Source organism: Octopus sinensis, linkage group LG2 (assembly GCF_006345805.1).
Source record: "Octopus sinensis linkage group LG2, ASM634580v1, whole genome shotgun sequence".
NCBI lineage: Eukaryota > Metazoa > Mollusca > Cephalopoda > Octopoda > Octopodidae > Octopus > Octopus sinensis.
In genome coordinates this window covers 190,422,277-190,438,188 of record NC_042998.1, presented here as the reverse complement: position 1 = coordinate 190,438,188, position 15,912 = coordinate 190,422,277, and the positions used below count along the sequence as shown (strand labels likewise).

Here is a 15,912-nt window from a genome sequence, read left to right as displayed (position 1 = left end):
GGTATGCACAGGTGGACTGACTACGTCCCAGGTAGGGGCCATGGGTTATGGCCTGACTAGTCTTGCCGGGTCTTCGGATGGTGTTTTTATGTGCCACCGACACAGGTGCTAGATGAGGCTGGCGAACGGCCACGATCGGATGGTGTTTGTCATGTGCCCACCGCACTGACTACGGCACTGATGGATTTCTTGTGTGCCACAGGCACTGGTACCACAGATACAAATTCCATTGATGTTCATCTATTTTGTCTATTTTGATTTGATTTGATTTGATTTGATTTTCACTTGCCTCAACCGGTCTTCACAAGTGTCACAAGAAGGAAGGAAGGTATGCACAGGTGGCTGACTGCTTGCCGGTCTTCGGAAGGTGTTTTTATGTGCCACCGACACAGGTGCCAGATGAGGCTGGCGAACGGCCATGATCGGATGGTGTTTGTTACGTGCCCACAGCACGGAGGCCGGTCAATGCGGAACTGGCTACGGCCACGTTCGGATGGTTCTCATGTGTGCCACCGGCTGGTACCACAAAGTGTGTGCCACCGGCACTGGTACCACAAAGATACAGATTCCATTGATGTTCATCTTTTTGATTTGTTTTGATTTGATTTTCACTTGCCTCAACAGGTCTTCACAAGTGTCACAAGAAGGAAGGTATGCACAGGTGGACTGACTACGTCCCAGGTAGGGGCCATGGGTTATGGCCTGACTAGTCTTGCCGGGTCTTCGGATGGTGTTTTTATGTGCCACCGACACAGGTGCTAGATGAGGCTGGCGAACGGCCACGATCGGATGGTGTTTGTCATGTATATATATATTATATATATATATATATATATATACATGTATAAATAAGAAGAATAAGAATGCAAATCCAGAAGATGTTCAGATAAGAAATCTTGTTTTTTTTTTCAGCTTCGTACATCTAACAACTCTCTTTCTGCGCAGATCATAATCCCCTTATTAGTTCTTTTCATTATTCTATGTATTTCATTACCTATGTAAATATAGTTTCATCTTCCATGCTGTAATATTTTAAAAACACACATTTACTATCGTCACTTATTCATTTTATTCAATTTTATCACATCGTCATTTATTTCTCTAATTTTGTCACAGATTGGCTGACCGAAAATTCTAAGATTTTTCAATCTTAGTGGCTGTGTGGTAAGTAGCTTGCTTCCCAACCACATGATTCCGGGTTCAGTCCCACTATGTGGCACCTTGTGCAAGTGTCTTCTACTATAGCCTTGGGCCAACCAAAGCCTTGTGAGTGGATTTGGTAGACGGAAACTGAAAGAAGCCCATCGTATATATGTGTGTGTGTGTGTGTGTGTGTGTGTGTGTGTGTTTGTATGTCTGTGTTTGTCCTTCCAACATTAATTGACAATCGATGCTGGTGTGTTTACATCCCTGTAACTTAGTGGTTCGGCAAAAGAGACCGAAAGAATAAGTACTAGGCTTACAAAGAATAAGTCCTGGGGTCGATTTGCTCGACTAAAGGCGGTGCTCCAGTACGGCCGCAGTCAAACGACTGGAACAAGTAAAAGAGTAAAAGAGTAAATGTAAATAATGTACATAATTCCTCATCTCTTAAATATAGAACTGTATTTCTATTCAGCTTGTTATCTCAATATTTGAAACTGTGCCATAAGTGAGGAGGAAGTAATCAACACTGTTGTTAAGGAAATACAGGATAAGTTAATACAATCAAAGAAAAAATTTAGCTCTGTTGAGGAAACGATAAAACATATGAACAGTCAGAAACAGGTTATTTTGGGCTGTATTAATGACAAAAAAATGATGATGAGAATATGGATAATACTGCTACCATTGCTGATAATAATAATAATAATAGAAAGACAATCAATTTACCTGTGTTATTTGAGGATAATGACTGATTTGTAGAATTCTGTCTTAGCCCATCACATGTCAATTTAGGTAAATTCTGATTGATCAAGTAGTTAAATGGAGAACCTTTTGGCAAATTAATCTTACTCTGCAGCTGTTGATTTACAGATTCATTGTTTTTTGACTGTTTATAGTTGTTTTCTAGCCATAAAGGCTTCCGGCTTGGTATCTATAAATGAGAACAAATCAAAGGAATTGAATTGTGCCACACTGGCCAGTTAAAAGCACTGAATTTACAATTTTTAATATATATACCGTTTGGTTTCAATCTTCCTTCATAGATAAGTGGTTAGGAATCAGGAAAGGAACCTGCTGTAAAAACTTCAGCTCAAGTCAATAATAATAATAATAATAATAATAGCATGGAAAATTGGATGTAAATTAGGTAAATAGAAAAACGATGAAAATAAACGATTGCTTAGCAAAAACATATTTTAAAGTTACAGTAAACATCAAATTATGGTAATTATGGTATTCCTGAGATAAAATCAACCTGCTTACAACTATGAAATGAACATTGCTGCTACTCCGCACCAACATCATTGATCACATCTAAATAAAAGCCATTCCACTGATTGGCAATGATTTACTCACCAACATACTACAAACATTGTGGCTTATGATGCACAGTTTCCTATCTCTGCTATTTCTATCATTGCCGCAATGTTTTGTCTGATCCTCTGAACTAGCAAGCTGCATATGCCCTCAAACCAGGTCCACCTGACCCACCCATCTCTCTCTCTCCCTCTCGTCATTCTTACTCTGACTCACCTCCCTGACCCTACACTTTGCTTAATCTCTTCTTCTCAGAACTGCAATCCCCTACAATTCCACCACATTGATGTGCAGACACTAACGTACAGACATCTCAGCTAGATTATATTAGCTGCATTGATCTCATTGACTTACAAATGTCCAGTCTAGACAACATTAGCTGCATTGATCTCATCAGTCTTGGAGGACCTGCAAAGGTCATGGATACTATCCCTCATCCCTAATTAACTGTTAACTAAGGAAAAAATGAAAAATTAAATCTATATATGACACCTTGATACATCATAGCCATTTTATGTATAGAGGGTTTCCATGGTTGCATCAATTAGACAGATAAGCTCTGGCTCCCACTGGTCATTATATTAGCTGTAAAAGGAGGTGGTGGTGGCAGTAGTGATGACAACAGTGATAATGACTATGGTGATGCTGATAAGAAAACATGTATAATGCACAGCTTTGTTCATTTTCTCCAATTTAAGAACGGTGTCACTATATCACAGTGTTCATAATACTGTAAAATGTAAGAACATGTTATATCATGTTTTCAGGTTCAGATTAACACTCAGTGATAACACAAATGAAAGATACCACCTCAACTATGAATTAAATATGTCATAGACCATAGACTATAAAAACAAAGTTGAGTTTTATATTTTTAACAAATTTCTTGAAATTATTCAACAATTACAAATAAAATGCGTGGTGTGTATCAGACAGTGCACTTCAAAATTGGGTTAAGGTTATAGGCAATCCAGAACCCAAGGTCTGATGTTGAAGTTCAAACTTTTATTAGTATCTAAATATTTTGTTTCATTCATGCCATACATTATATGTTGATCACAAATACTTACTTCTGGTATTTATTCAAATATTTAGAATCTACATCACTATACAACTTGCAGTATAGAATAGTGAACATTCAATACAGCCATATATAAACAGGTTTCTTTCAATATATATTTTCTTAAGAAAACCTATATACGTATTAGTAACAACAACACCTGTAAACTGCTATGGTTTAAAGTGTGTGTAGTAGATAGATTATTATATTTATCTTTAGCCTATCAATGCCTTTTTTAAGGTTAATTTAACATCTTTATTTCTAACACTGAGTCTTCTTCTGAATAAGGAGCTATTATCATAATGTGAAATAACTTTCAATGTATAGGTCTGATGAACACAAGAAGAATCTGTGAAATTTTACATGTCACCTAATAATTTGAAAAAGAAAGCAAAACATTTTCATTAACAAATCAGGATATTAAATACCAAAATTAAATATAGAGAGAAAATTTAACTATAAACATAACTGTAAAGCAGACTTTCACATACCCACCCAAATACGAGAAAGTGGAACAAAACCTAAACACAGTTACACAATTCATGAGAAATAGATGCCATGGCACCCTCAAATCTCAAACTACTGTCTAAAAGAATTGAGAATATATTGGCTAAAGTAAACTCAAATATACTTTGTCTAAATAAAAGATAAGGCTGCCACAGCTGAAACAATTTAATTAGAGATCTGCTCAACCATGAATGACCTGAGACTAAACAACAACATAAAAAGGAAAAACAAGGCAAAGGAAAATATCATGTAGAATTATATAGACTTTGCTATGTTGAACCTGCTCCCCATTTCATTATTGTTCAGAAAAAACAATCGATTTTAGATTTGATCAGGAATTTTCATTAATTAATTACATAATATGCCCATAATTCAAGAATAGGTTAACATTATCCAGCCATTTTAGTTAAATAAATTGTGTTATTGTCATTTAAAATATGTAGCAAGCAATTTTGTAAGGTAATTGTGTTAAGTAATGAATAAATTGTAAAACATGTGGAACCACAAGATAAAGCCACTTATTTTGTATATAAACATATATATAAATGGCGGTGCCCCAGCATGGCCACAGCTCATGAGCTGAAACTGGAATCAATCAATCAATCATAAACAGTTCTAATAAAATGCTTATCTAAATCAATTATAATTCATTGCAGAGGTAAGAGCATTGAACTGGATAGTTTGAAATGTCCTTCTTTATTGTCCCAAGGTTCTGAATTCAAAATCTGTTGAGATCATCTTAGCCTTTGTTGATTATCTTAGATCATTAAAATTAAGTTTAATTAATTATATAAAGAGACAATGTCTCTAATATATGAGTAACTCCCTATTGTACAACCATAATGATGAAATAAAACTAAAACTACTGAATAACTTCATTTAGAACAAATTTTATAATGATAGTAAACAGAGCGTATCAAAAAAAAACATTCTATAGAAAATAGGTAACTTCACTTTAACTCAAATTTTATAGAATATCAGTGAATAGCTACAATATGGTGTTCTTTTTATAGCCTGCAATAAACTTTCTATACTAACTAGCTGTATAGTCTCATACAAATTCTGAATGCTTTGTATGTCTGGGTCATGTAATTCGTAGTGAAACTGCAGTCCAGTCGTGGCTAGGATGTGTCGCCCTGCGACCCTCCTGGCTAGATCGGCTGGACCGAGAGGTGGGGCCTGGGCTTGGGCAACCCAAGGCCTCCACAGTTCTTTTGCCCAGGATCCAGTAACTCCACCCCCTCTACTTCTTTCAAGTTCTGCGGTGATGGGCGAGTGGTGACGGTGGCAGGTGCAGGATGGTGCTGGGAGCTGCAAGCCATGGACCTGCACTCGAGCGGTCAGGGCAGGATGGTCGTTCTGCAGGCTACCGGGGCAAGGGCATAGTTCGGCAGCCACTCTGACGATGGAGCAGCCCTCTTCAGGGATAGCACTGCTTCCCCACCCTGAGGAGGAAGGGTCTAGAAAAGGAACCCTAAAGAAAGCTTGCCTCATTTTTATATGCTGTATGTGTAATTCTCCATTCTTCATTGTCTTGATACACACACACACACACATTTGTGTGTGTGTGTCTGTCTGTCTGTCTGTCTGTCTGTCTGTCTGTCTGTCTGTCTGTGTCTGTGTCTGTGTCTGTGTGTTACTGTCATACAAGTAGTGTCATTCATTTCCAACATTCTACAAGAATATGACTGGCTGTGAGGAAACACTACCCTACTGGGAAACAGGTAAGGGTTGGCAACAGGAAGGGCACCTGACCTGAGAAAATCTGCCTCAATAAACTCTGTCTGGACGATGCAAGCATGAAATAGTGGCCATTAAAACAAAGATGAAATGATTATGAATATAGGCACAAGGCCAGCAACTTTGGAGGGATGGAATTAGTAAATCAATGCCAGAACTTAACTGATTTATTATTTTATAAAATCCCAAGGGATGAAAAGCAAAGTTGATCTCAGCAAAATTTGATCTCAGAATGTAATAAGACAGAAGGAATCTTGCAAGACATTTTGTGCAATGCTCTACTGATTCTACCAATCTGCTGCCCTAAACTATATCAAATAAAAAAAAATTTTTCTTATTTTTTTATGCAAAAACAAAGCTCAATTAACCTAATTATGTAAATCAATTAAAATATTGTCCTATATGTTAGTTTCTTTCTTAAGTAATGCAAAAGATAGTGTTTTTTAATCAGTCAAAACAAAATAAAGGGATTAATTCTTATAAATTTCTTTCTATTTTCTTTGTTTTAATTCATTTTCTATTTTACCAAACTAAGATGGTATGATTTTTCATTTCTTATTTTTTATTTGCAAATTGTTGGAATGAAAATTCCAACCACTAACCATTCAAACATGTTAGATAGGCTGGTGTAAGGAGGACAAGGTGGATTGCTAATGATGACCATAGCAAGTGTGGAATTCAGGATTTTAGTCCAATAACTTAAACTGAGTGTATTTCTAAATATTGTAATTCATAACTATTTTCAAAAAAAAATTGAGTAAAAACAAGAGAATTCCTTACCTCCCATGGATGACCTGAAAGTAAGCTGTCCTCAATAACACATTTAGCTAAAGCACATAAGTTTTCAGTGTCCAAACGTCCACTAGTATCACTTTTTGATTTCTTAGTCCTGGGTCTTTGGATTTGGTAAAGAAGTTCTGGGTGATCTCTTTGAAATAAAGGATGGTAGTACTCGTAAGTCAAGTGTCTTTTGTCAGTAGCTTCCTCTTGACCAGAATTCAGTACATGATCATAATAGTCCATCTTATCATAGCTGACAAGATTAGATGAGACATTGCTATCTTGTCCTTGGGAATTTACCTTCTCCGGTGTATATTTGCAAGGTTCAACTGCTGGATCGTAACCACCTCGGTATATAGCCTTTTTATTTTCTGTTTTCCGACTGGCTAATATCCGTGACATTTTGCGGAAACCATACATATTCAGTTGACGAATAAAGCTTCTGAAGTTTTTGGTTTTAAAAGACCAGAAATATATTGATTCATTAGAGGCCATTGGCACCAAAAGAAATGGTGATTTCTGGGGTATGTTCTCTGTTGAAACTGCAGTTGAGCCCTGTGACGATGGTTTTAAAGATGTAGCCAAATACTGACTTTCAAAATCAGTCTTGTTGATGCGAATAGAACAGCCATCAGCTCCCCATGAAATAGCACCGGTCTGGCAATGATTAGTGATCCTCCAAAGTTTCACTGGAAAGCGGCTAACAACACGGTCACTAACAGACTGCTTCAAGGGTAGAAGTTTAGGCATTGTGCTTCTTTTCTTTACTGAAAATAAAGAGATTGATATACTAAGACATATATATATATAAATAATAATAAACAAACACACACAACACACACATATATATATATATATATATATATATATATAAATTAAATTAGAGATAAAACCACTATTAGGCAACTCAAACAGTGATAGACATAAACCAATACATAAATAACAAAAAATATAAATATAATTAATATAATATATAATATATATATAAAATATAAAATTTAAATTTTTAATTTTTTTTTTATTAACTATAAAGTATAAAAGAAGATAAATATAATATAATAAGTAATATTGGTTTATGTCTATCACTGTTTGAGTTGCCTAATAGTGGTTTTATCTCTAATTTAATTTATATTTATACTGTGAAATTCGATTTAATCCTAAATCTAATTTTTCCCTGTAAGTTTGGAGCCATACTCCCAAATATTATTATTATTATTATATATATATATATATATACATATATTTTTCACGTGCCACCAGCACAAGTGCCAGTAAGGTCATGCATGGAGCGTGATCATTACCTGCGTCACCTTACTGGCACGTGAAAAAACATTCGAGTGAGGTCGTAGCCAGTGCCGCTGGATGGGACTGGCTCCTGTGGCATATAAAAAGCACCATTTGAGCGTGGCCATTACCACTACTACCTGACTGGCCGCTGTGCCAGTGGCACATAAAAGCACCCACTACATTCACGGAGTGGTTGGTGTTGGGAAGGGCATACAGCTGTAGAAACTCTACCAGATCAAATTAGAGCCTGGTGCAGCCATCTGGTTCACCAGTACTCAGGCAAATCGTCCAACCCATGCTTGCATGGAAAGCGGACATTAAACGATGATGATGATGTATGTATACATACATATGAATGTATATATATGAATCTTCCTTCCATCCTCTTTAATTCCTTCTTTCTCGCTCTCTCTTATTCTCACGTGACCTGGTCAATCCTCGGCGCCCTCTGTCTTCCACCCTCTTTAATTCCTTCTCTCTCTGTCTCTCTTTCTCTCTCTCTACCCTCTTGTGACCTGCTGCTTAACAAGCCATTTCGTTGGTGACCGCAGCCCGCTCAACATCATTCCCCCTCTGCCGAAAAGGCAATTTTTTCCTACACACCTGCTAGATAAGTTATATTTGTCTCATTTTGTCTAAAGTCATAAGACACCTGCTGTTATTAACCATTCTTGTTTTTTTTTATTTTTTGTTTTCGTTTTTTGTATTTATATTCATCCCTGTTGCATTTACATTCGTTCCTTTTTCCAAAAGATCTAATGCTCACAGCTTAGTTTTTCCCTGGGGCTGGCCGCGTTGGAGCAAATATCAGAATTAATCAGCCAAAATTTGCTATGATGATCCGGTTTCTGACTGAAGATTAAAGGCTTCGAATGACCCATCTGTTTTCTGTGTTCGTCCCTTTGTGTATTTCACGTTCTTGTTTCTTTATATATAATTTTTATTCCTATATATATATATATATATATATATATATATATATCTTTATTTTATCTAGTTTCAGCTCACGAGCTGTGGCCATGCTGGGGCACCGCCATTCGGTGTTGCTACATGATTTTACTTCACAAATGCTTTTTAGCAATTGCCATTTAGTGCATGAGAGAGTTTGATGCAGCTGCCCTCATCTGCACCTCCTACTGTGAAGTTGGTTCATCTGGGACACTTGACAGGAAGAGATCCAGTTTTATTTTAAAGACCTCTACATCCACCCCATGCAGGTCTCTCAGGTCCTTTGGGAGGATATTGAAGAGCTGTGGACCTCTGAAACCCAGGTTATCACAGTATCTTGTCCGCCATCTTGATGGCAAATTTGGAGTCCTTGGCACTATGCAGTGGCACCCAGTTCTGCTATTTGTGTAACTCTCGATGCCAAAGTTTGGGACAAGTTCTTCCAGGATCTTCCAGATGTATATTATGGCATATCTTTCTCGCCTACGCACTAAGGAATAGAGTCAATCTCTTGAGACTTTCCCAGTAGCTTATATGCTGCACAGAGGCTATCTTCTTTGTGTAGCTTCGTTGGATCGCCTCAAGTTCTGTGATTAATTTGACACTGGATGGTGACCATAGCTGAGAGCAATTGTCAAAGTGGCTTAGGATAAGTGTCCTCCAGAGGACCATCATGGTTTCCTGGTCTCTTGTTCTAAAGGCTCTAAGAATCCATCTGATCAGCCGCCTACATTTCATTGCCAATTTAGCAACATGCACATGAAAGGTTGCATCATTACTCATGTAAATACCCAGGTCTCGCACTGATTGTGCCTCTGGGATTGCAATCCCTCCAGGTCCAGTGTATTTATTGGGTATTGCATTTAGTTTTGCATGCTGATAGCATAAAGCTTGAAACTTTTCAGCATTGAACTGCATGCTATTCTTTTCAGCCCACTTGTATGTTTTTTCCAGCTCACATTGCAGGTGCTTAGTGTCTTCAGGGTTCTGTATTACCTGTGAAACTTTTGTATCATCTGCATAACTTGTGATCGTGGCTCTCTGCGTGGCTGAGGGCATGTCTGAGAGGGCCATTATGAACAGTAGTGGTCCCAAAACAGTGCCCTGCAGAACACCGCTCACTATTTGCGTGTTAATGGAGGCGGCCCCTTTGGCTACTACCACTACCACCTGACTTCTATCCTTCAGAAAGTCATGAAGCCATTCTCCCAATTTTCCAACTATGCCAAGATCACGCAGTTTCTGACATATCATTCCCTGATCAACTTTATCAAAGGCCTTTGCAAAGTCGAGATATATAACTTCCACATTTGAGTGGTTGAGCAGTTGTTTTAGATCCCAGTCATAGTGTTGTAGGAGCTGAGTTAGGCAGCTTCTTCCTGGTCGGAAACCATGTTGGGTGTCAGGCAACAAGTCATTTTCTTCAAGGAAGGTGATTAGTTTCCTTCTGACTATTCGTTCCATGACCTTGCTGATGTGTGAGATCAGAGAGATAGGTCTGTAGTTCTTGGCCTCCACTCTGCTACCTCCTTTATGAATAGGGCATATCTTACCTTCCTTCTGTTTTCTTGGAAGTTTGCCAGTTGCAAGGAAGCTCTGAAAGAGGAACTGTAATGGTCTTGCTGGGACTCTCTTACATACTTTTAGAAGGATTGCTGGGAATCCATCGGGGCCAGTAGCTGAGTTTGGGTTCATTTCAGCTATAGCCTTTATTACATCGTCTTTCTTTATATTGATGTAATCAATCATCGTTGCCTCTAATTTTATATCTGCAGTGGTAAAGAAGTCAGTTGGATATATATACATGCATATATATATATACATATATATATATATACATGCATATATATATATACATATATATATATATACATATATATATATATACATGCATATATATATATGCATGCTAGCAGGGAAAGCGGATGCTAAATGATAATGATGATGTATATATATGCATGTATATATATATGTATATATATGCATTATATATATGTATATATATGCATGTATATATATATATGTATATATATATATGTATATATATGCATGTATATATATATATGCATGTAATATATATGTATATATATGCATGTATATATATATATATATGTATATATAGCATGTATATATATATGTATATATATGCATGTATATATATATGTTATATATGCATGTATATATATATATATATGTATATATATGCATGTATATATATATATGTATATATATGCATGTATATATATATATATGTATATATATGCATGTATATATATATGTATATATATGCATGTATATATATACATGCATATATATACATATATATATATACATGCTATATATACATATATATATACATGCATATATATACATATATATATTACATATATATATATATATATACATGCATATATATATATGCATGCTAGCAGGGAAAGCGGATGCTAAATGATAATGATGATGTATATATATGCATGTATATATATGTATATATATGCATTATATATATGTATATATATGCATGTATATATATATATTATATATATATATGTATATATATGCATGTATATATATATATGTATATATATATATGTATATATATATATGCATGTATATATATATGTATATATATGCATGTATATATATATGTATATATATGCATGTATATATATATGTATATATATGCATGTATATATATATATATGTATATATATATGCATGTATATATATATATGTATATATATGCATGTATATATATATATATGTATATATATGCATGTATATATATATGTATATATATGCATGTATATATATATACATGCATATATATAATATATATATACATGCATATATATAATATATATATATATTATATATATATATATAATATATATATATACATGCATATATATACATATATATATACATGCATATATATACATATATATATACATATATATACATATATATACATATATATATATACATGCATATATACATATATATAATGCATATATATACATATATATATATACATGCATATATACATATATATACATATATATATACATGCATATATATACATCATCATCATCATTTAGCATCCGCTTTCCCTGCTAGCATGGGTTAGACGGTTAAACTGGGGTCTGGGAGGCCAGAAGGCTGGACGGGGGCCAGCTGAGGCTGGCAACAGCCACATGCATATATATATATATATATATATATATATATATTATATACATGCATATATATACATATATATATACATGCATATATATACATCATCATCATCATTTAGCATCCGCTTTCCCTGCTAGCATGGGTTAGACGGTTAAACTGGGGTCTGGGAGGCCAGAAGGCTGGACGGGGGCCAGCTGAGGCTGGCAACAGCCACATGCATATATATATATATATATATATATATATATATATATATATATATATATGCATATATACATATATATACACATGTATATATATATATATCATCATCATCATCATCATCATTATTTAACGTCCGTTCTCCATGCTAGCATGGGTTGGACGGTTCAACCGGGGATCTGGGAAGCCAGAAGGCTGCACCAGGCTCCAGTCTTATCTGGCAATGTTTCTACAGCTGGATGCCCTTCCTAACGCCAACCACTCCGTGAGTGTAGTGGGTGCTTTTTACATGCCACCTGCACAGGTGCCAGGCGAGGCTGGCAACGGCCACGGTCGGATTGGTGTATTTTATGTGCCACCGGCATGGAAGCCAGTCGAGGCGGTGCTGGCATCGGCCACAAGTCGGATAGAGCTTTTTACGTACCACCAGACCAGGGATCCTGGCTGGTTCAATTCGATTTCGATTTCGCTTGCCCCAACATGTCTTCACAAGCAAAGGGGATTGGCATGGGTGCCTGTCGTACGGTCGGATTGGAGTATTTTACGTGCCACCGGCACGGAAGCCAGTGGAGGCGGCGCTGGCATCGGCCACGAGTCGGATAGTGCTTTTTACGTACCACCAGACCAGGGATCCTGGCTGGTTCAATTCGGTTTCGATTTCGCTTGCCCCAACATGTCTTCGCAAGCAAAGGGGGTTGGCATGGGTGCCTGTCGTCGGATGAGGTTCTATATCGACTTCGCTTGCCTCAACAGGTCTTTGTGTCCAAGGGAGGAAAGGCATTCATAAGTGGGCTGGGCTCACTTGTCCTGCCTGGTCTTCTCACATACAGAATATTTCCAAAGGTCTCGGTTGCTGGTCATTTCCTCAGTGAAGCCTAAAGTTCGAAGGTCGTGCTTCACCACCTCGTCCCAGGTTTTCCTGGGTCTACCTCTTCCACGGGTTCCCTCAACTGCTAGGGAGTGGCACTTTCTCACACACCTATCTTCATCCATTCTCGCCACATGACCATACCAGCGCAATCGTCACTCTTGCACACCCCAACTGATGCTTCTTAGGTACAACATTTCTCTCAAGGTGTTAACGCTCTGTCGAGTATGTACACTGACATTACACATCCATCGGAGCATACTGGCTTCATTCCTCAGCCCATATATATATATATATATATATATATATATATATATATATAATATATATATATATATATTATATACATACATGTATGTATATAAAATCCTTAAATCCTTAAAAATGTTTCAGCCCCAGGGGTGCAGCCATGTAGGGGCACCTCCATTGGATGAGCGACACTAGTATGTGAAACCACCTCTGAAACATAGCACTTGATCAACAAGGGAGTTTGACGCCGCTGCGCACATTTGTGTTTCCTGCGGAGAGATAGGTTCATCTGGCACCCCTGACAAGAAGAGATCCAGTTTAGTTTTAAAGAAACCCACATCCACATCATGCAGGTCTCTCAGGCATTTAGGAAGGATATTGAAGCGCTTTGGTCCTCTGAAACCCAAACTGTTGCAGTATCTGGTCCTGTATTTTGATAGTGATGTTGCAATCTTTGGCACCATGCAATGGCACCCCATTCTGCAGTTGGGGTAACTTTGAATTCCAAAGTTTGGGACAAGACCCTCCAGGCTTTTCCAGATGTATATCACGACATATCTCCCCCGCCTTCGCTCCAGGGAGAAGAGTTTTAATACTTTTAGTCTTTCCCAGAAGCTGATATGTTGCATTGAGACGATCTTCTTAGTGTAACTTCGTTGAATTGCTTCGAGTTCTGCTGTTAGCTTTATATTGTGTGGTGAGCAAAGTTGGGAGCAGTAGTCCAAGTAGCTGAGGATGTATGTCTTCCAAAGGTCCATCAGTGTCTCCTTCTCTCTTATTCTGAAAGTTCAGAGAATCCATCCAGTTAGCCATCTGCGTTTTATCACCAAATTAGTAATATGCACTTGGAAAGAGGCATCATTGCTCATGTCAATGCCCAGGTCATGCACTGATTTTGACTCAGGAATTACAACTCTTTCCGGGCCAGTGTATCCAGACTGCATGTCATTTACCTTTGTGTGCCAGTAGCACAGGGCCTGGAACTTACCTGCATTAAACTGCATGTTGTTGTCCTCAACCCACCTGTATATTGTATCCAACTCCCGTTGCAGATATGCAATATTTGCAGGGTTTTGTATTGTGTGGGAGACTTTTGTGTCATCTGCATAGCTAGCAAGTGTGGCCATCTTAGCAACTGAGGGCATGTCTGAAAGGGCCACTATGACCAGCAGTGGCCCCAAGACAGTGCCCCGTGGAACACCGCTTGTTATTTGTGTTTCCTTGGAGGTTATCCATTGACCACAACTGCCTGCCTTCTATCTTTTAGGAAGTTGTTCAGCCACTCTCCAAGTTTTCCGCCTATGCCGAGACCATGTAGTTTGTGACAGATCATACCATGGTCGACTTTATCAAAGGCTTTTGCAAAGTCGAGATATATCACATCTACATTTGAGCCATATAGTAGCTGTTTTAACACCAGGTCATAGTGTTGCAGGAGCCGTGTTAGGCAGCTCCTACATGGTTGAAATCCATGCTGGGTGTCAGTCAGCAAGTCATTTTCTTCAAGGAACATGATTAGTTTCTTGTGGACTATTTGTTCCATGACTTTGCTGATGTGTGACGTCTGAGAGATAGGCCTATAATTTTTAGCATCTGCTCTGCTTCCTCCCTTATGGATAGGGCATATTACCCCCTCTTTCAATTTGACTGGGAGCTTACCACTTGCAAGAAAGCTCTGAAAAAGAAGATGTAGCGGTTTTGCAAGGGCTCGTTTGCATGATTTGTGAAGGATCGCTGGAAATCCATCAGGTCCAGCAGATGAGTTTGTGTCAATCTCATCTATGGCCAGTGTGATATCATCATCTTCAATGTTGATGTACTCAATTTTTGCCTCTTTGGCCACAGATAAAGTGGCAAAGAATTCTTCTGGTTTGTTTACTTGCCTGTGTCCTAGAGGTGTAGTGAACACACTTTGGAACTGTTCATTCAGTATTTCACTTATCCTCATGGGATTTCCTGTGAGGGAGCCATCTTTTTGGAAGAGAGGTCCTATTCTCTGGCACACTGTGGCTGTCTCTTTGGCAAACTTAGAGAAAGCTTTAGGGTTTGACTTGATATTTTCTATTACCCAAGCTTCTTTATCTGCTCTCTCCTTTTCATGAGACTGATACAGACTTCTCACCACTTTTGGTGTGCTTGCTCAGGCAGTTCACAATCCTTGTCCATCGTCTCATAAGAAACTTCCTTTCTCTAGGGATCATGTTTTTGTGTGTGCTGGCCCTGCACACTGGGACATATTTGTCACATATGGCTTGTATTATGGACATGAAATGTTTGTGTTTCATATCAATGTCTGGTGTGGAGAGACATTTAGGCTAATCCTGTTTGAGGATCTCTTTCTCAATCAACTTCCAATTTGCTTTATGAAAGTTTAATTTGGAGAGATTGTGGATGCTTCGTATAGGCTGTGTGTCTGCGGGGGATTTTGGTCTATACATAGACAGCTCTATTATGTTGTGATCCGAGATTATTGTCAGCATCACTTTAACATTATGGATAATATCCATATTGTTTGTGAAGCAGAGATCTAGATTTGCCCTGGTTGGTTACAGCACTATTTGCTCCATGAAAGAGGCATTTGTGAGATGGATCAGGGACTCTGCCTGTGCTTGCTGATGGTGTGTCATCC

The 15,912-nt window shown here is 37.6% G+C and overlaps 1 protein-coding gene across 3 annotated transcripts in view; it reads right to left on the bottom strand.

Annotated features, from left to right (window-relative positions):
• Positions 1 to 15,912, bottom strand: part of LOC118762159 — an 82,035-nt gene that overhangs the window by 22,661 nt on the left and 43,462 nt on the right. For all 3 annotated transcript variants that reach the window (XM_036500591.1, XM_036500593.1, XM_036500592.1), the window contains exons 2-3: positions 6,551 to 7,317; positions 1,873 to 2,077 (exon numbers count right to left, since the gene is read on the bottom strand). In XM_036500591.1, the coding sequence (XP_036356484.1) occupies positions 1,873 to 2,077; positions 6,551 to 7,317 (972 nt within the window). The remainder of the gene's footprint in view (positions 1 to 1,872; positions 2,078 to 6,550; positions 7,318 to 15,912) is intronic.